This window comes from Hyperoodon ampullatus, assembly GCF_949752795.1.
Source record: "Hyperoodon ampullatus genome assembly, chromosome: 9".
Taxonomy (NCBI): domain Eukaryota; kingdom Metazoa; phylum Chordata; class Mammalia; order Artiodactyla; family Ziphiidae; genus Hyperoodon; species Hyperoodon ampullatus.
In genome coordinates, this window is record NC_136922.1 from 54,510,895 (window position 1) to 54,515,553 (window position 4,659).

General features: G+C 39.7%; 1 protein-coding gene across 1 annotated transcript; it reads right to left on the minus strand.

The window, feature by feature from the left end:
- Positions 1–3,502: 3,502 nt before the first annotated feature.
- Positions 3,503–4,237, minus strand: CLDN12 (claudin 12; the record flags this gene model as incomplete). Its single annotated transcript, XM_079710981.1, has 1 exon — positions 3,503–4,237. The coding sequence occupies one exon, from the start codon at positions 4,235–4,237 to the stop codon at positions 3,503–3,505; it is 735 nt and encodes a 244-aa protein (XP_079567107.1).
- Between the last annotated feature and the right edge of the window lie 422 nt (positions 4,238–4,659).

The window sequence follows — 4,659 nt, forward strand, 5'->3', positions numbered from 1 at the left end:
GATTTTTGCTTTATTCAATGGATTATAACCCATTACTATTATTTATTTTGATGCTCAGATTGTCCCAGATTTGGCCAGTGGGAACCTCTTTAAGCCAGCTTCTGTGTAATTGGATAAATCCCCATCGTTCTTTGACCATTTCCTTTATGGAAGACGATGTGCTGGGCTCATCTTGTACTTTCCCTACCCCAGGAGTGAAATCAGTCTTTTCTCCAAGGAGCTCTGTGTAGGGTGTATTTTTAAAACACTGGTCTTGGATAGTGGTTGCAAGGCATCTATATTTCTCACTCTGGTTGGTAAATCAGTCTCTTGTGAATTTGGTTAGCATGAAGAGTTTCTCTAGCATTTCAGCCACCCTCAGTGAGACTGTGCAACCAAGGGGCAGACTCCGGACTGTGGTGCATTAGTATAATCAGCTATGGGGATGGCCAGCTTGAAGCAGCTTTGGATTTCCAGTGCAACGTATGGCTCTGGCATCTAATGTCTCACCAGAGAGCCTTGGGTTCAGTGAGGAGTGCTTGTGAATGCTCCCACCAGGAGGCAGAAAACTAAGAGCTCATTCCAGGCTCCAGAAATTCTGAGGTGACTTACCTGGTAGGACTACTTTTCCTGTTAACCTTGAGTTCTGAAGAATAAGGAAAGATCCTGCCACTTAACCATCTGAGAAATCCCAATCTCCAAGATCACAGACCGCTGAAACACTCCATTGATGAGGCAAGTCTGGCACATTTGACTTTATTTGGTGGTTTTTTTTGTGGAATGTTGAAATAGTCCAGTGAACTCCTAAGACCACTCTTAGAAATGAAGGGTCCTGATGCTTCTGAGAGTGTAATGCCAAGTTTTCCAATTCTGTTCCAATTGCTATTCTACAGGGCTTTAAGTGGTGCTGTGTCTTTTTCAATTTGCACATATTTGAGAAACATTTCTCGAAATATTTCAACTTAAAGCACTGACGAAATGAGGAAACAGAAACTTGTAAAAATACATCTTTTAATAAACATCAAGTACAGTGCAGTTTTATTGAGGTTTTGCATTGCAGTTTACAGCAAACATATTATCTATTATAGTGTATATTTATTTACAAGTAAAGTAAGCTCAGGGTTTTTTTTTCTCCCATGGTTGGATAAACCAGATCTGGTGGATCATACTACATTTAAGCTTTTCCAAGCTTCTGTAAAAGGCCTTTAACATTAAGAGACTTGTAACAACAAAAAAAGATATCCCCCATCACAATGATAGACTGATGAATGCTCAAAAGTTATTAAAAAGAATTATAAATACTTGATTTCCTTTGATGGCTTTGAAGAATAGCTCCTGATAGCAAATCTGAAATATTAACAACAATAAGGGAAACAACTGTTTCTTTTGCCAAGTGAATCTATAATAAACACTAATTAGAGGCTACAGATTATGAAAAGAATCCAAAAGATTCTTACAGGAAAAGTTTAACATTTTATATACATGATCCCATGGACTAAAAACTGTCTAGAATATTAATGGCTGAGTCTGCTTTTAACACTGTTTATACAAAGAATGGTGGAATTCTTGACACTTTTGGACAATTTCAGTGAGAGAGGGGACAGAAATTAATTAGCAAAGAGGGAAATTAATATTAATCTCAAAATTCTACCTGCCGCTGTCTTGGAATGATCAAGACTCAGCTATATCTGAGAAGAATTAAAAGAACTGAAGGAAATCAGAAGCTATAGCTAAGAAACCATAGTTTTGCATGCTTTCAACGGATGGCATTTAAAAATTATACAACTGTATTTACTTGCTATATACATAAACTAGTGTTTGTAATTAGAAACAAAAGTACCATTTACATCCACAGAAGTACCAGAAGCATACTCAGATTTGCAAAAGAGGCACAATAATCTGTTAACCATGCAACTAGCTGTCTGTGAATTTTGTAATGGGTAATAGAACAAAATCCCCATGAACATAGTACTAATGTGTAGCAAATTACATCAAATAAACAGCTCAAATTCATAAGGGTAAACACCCAATATCCCTGAATTTCTAAGCATTCATCTCGGTGTTAACATGGTTTCCTCTAAATGTTACCCCATTAGAAGAGAGATTTTAAATATTCCTCCCTCTTTAATACATCATCATACTTTCAGAGGTGAAAAGGGAACAATTTAATCTTTACCACTTTTGCCCATCCATTCTTATGAATCTGATATCATGTTATTACAGTGTCTAGGCTAATGTAGGTGCTCTAAAGGATCCAACAAACTGAATTTCTGGGTTCTAAATATTGCTGGTATTGTACAATAAGCCTGTCTGCCAGAAAGCCATGTCTCTGGATGAAATATATTCCTAGATCAATGACTGAGAAGTGAAGACCAGCTGTCACTGAAGTCAGACTGTTCCCTAATTGTCAGATAACAGTTTGATCTTCTCTATTAAATTAAAATTTCTTAGTAGATGGGACCAGACCTCATACTTTGCATGTATCCTCTATAGCACCTAGTAAAGTATTGGGCAAAGATATATCCTCAAGGAAATAATTAGTGAGGGGGGCAGGAACTGAATCAAGGGTGAATGTGGTCATGGTGAAGTCATGCCTCACTTCACCCATCACCCAAAAGGCAGTCACCAGAATGAATCTCTGATGTTGTCACTGAAGAACAGATGCTTGTCCCCTACCACTGTCTAAAGGAGAAGTAACCACTCGGGCCTCTTTATTTCTTTCTCTTAGTCACTAAGAGATTATATGTGGGCATGAGTACCACTTGGTGGATGATATCTGGAGGAAAGTTTTTCTGCCTCAGAGGAAGCACCAATCCATCACATGGCACACTTTGACTTTAATAATACAACTTATAGAACTATTAACTTTTAAAATTATGTTAAATGTTATCCATACTAATAGATATTTTAAATGTTAGGCTTATTCTCTCTGACATTACTTAAAATACATTTTATTTTTAAACACAGGCATGAGGTAGAAGATAAGAACTCACAAAAGAAAGTCATCTTCAAAATACCGAACTCTATTCAATATATTTCACCCCGAGAAAGAAGTAAGAAAAGTTACAGCTTAAGCTGGTAGACTGGCTACTGTTAAAATATTACCCTTACCTGAAAAAAATTTTTTAATTTGAAATTGCCCTTTTTTCCCGATTTAAAGTATTAATAGCAAAAGGACAATACACAATCTGAAATACTCATAAGGATTGCTTATAAGAGCTTCTCTTAGCAATCATTTTTTACTATGTTGCTCTAAATCACCTCGAGACACAGGTCCTTTCCTCCGAAATAACTGGTCAGATATCAACCTGGAGGTTAAAAATCCTTCTAGCATAAGAAGATAAAAGGAATGATTCATATTTAAATATTGTACTTTTCATAAAAACTAGCAGCACTTCATCTTACTAAGACATACTAATTTGGCTTCACTGACTGATCAAAGGAAAATGTATATAGGTCCAAAATAGCTCCTTGCACAAGGGAAATGTGAGGCTACAAGTTTTCTTTAGCAACTATTTCCCCACTAGGTGGTGTGTGAAACTACTGGAATGTCGATTTCTATGGCAGAGAGGCGGGAGCGTGCTGAATAGGGCTGTGAATATGTATGCATACTGGGAGGATGGGAGTACAGCGGTTGCCAGAAAGGAGAAGGCAAAGATTTGCATGCACAGTACCAAATAAACAGTAGAAGGGAAGTCGTAAACAAGCCCCCAGCACTAGCAATAGTGACATACACTGCATAGTCAAACATAAAGACTGGCTCGAACTTCCTGTTCAGATGGATGTTATAAAAGATGACCCAGATGGATGGGGAGAGGCTCACAGTACCTGCCAGGAAAAACAGCAGCCCGGCCACCAGATGGCAGCCGGCACTATTGACCAGACACTTGGCCAGTTTGATGTTGGGCACCGAGGACCTGAAGGCGGTGTTACACATTCCAATCAGGCAGAGCAGCAGGGCCCCCGTTGCAATCAGGATGCTGAGGGGCAGGGCAAACTGGAGGACCCGCAGGTCCAGCTGGTCAACTGATGAGTACCAAGTAGTGTCATACATCAGGCAGTCATTGCCCCCGTCGTACCGGGCACACTTCACCCACAGGCCTGTGTAAACAGTCAGGTTCTTCTCATTTCTGTTGAATGTGATCAGTCGTAATTTTCTCCAGTTGGGAAGCAGAGTCCCCGCAAAGAGGCCTGCTACCGAGGCGATTCCACACAGGAAGGAGAGGACCGTGGCTGCATGGACATCCCGACAGCCCATGGCAGGCAGGCTTGTGCAGTACTGCCAGTCAGACTAGGGGGTGACACACAAGAGGACAAATCATGAGGGGACAATAGGAGAGCATGGTGCTGACTGGAAACACAAACCAATGACATCAATGCAAACAGGGAAATTCTGTCCCTTGTCTCCTCTCCATGTACCATATGAATGTATATAAGCACACATGCATGTGACCTCAGAGCACAGCTGCACACACACACGATTGCTTACTACTGCCTGGGTCATACAGCAACTAAAGTCTTCACACGAGTGTTTTTCTACACAGTGAATCAGAGGAACAACCAAAATAATTTCAGATTCTCTTAACATCACATCAGGAATTCTCTCGGTTGTCCAAAATCACTCATTCAATATCAAGCACTTTGATGTGTCAGACACTCAAATATACAGGGTCAAACACT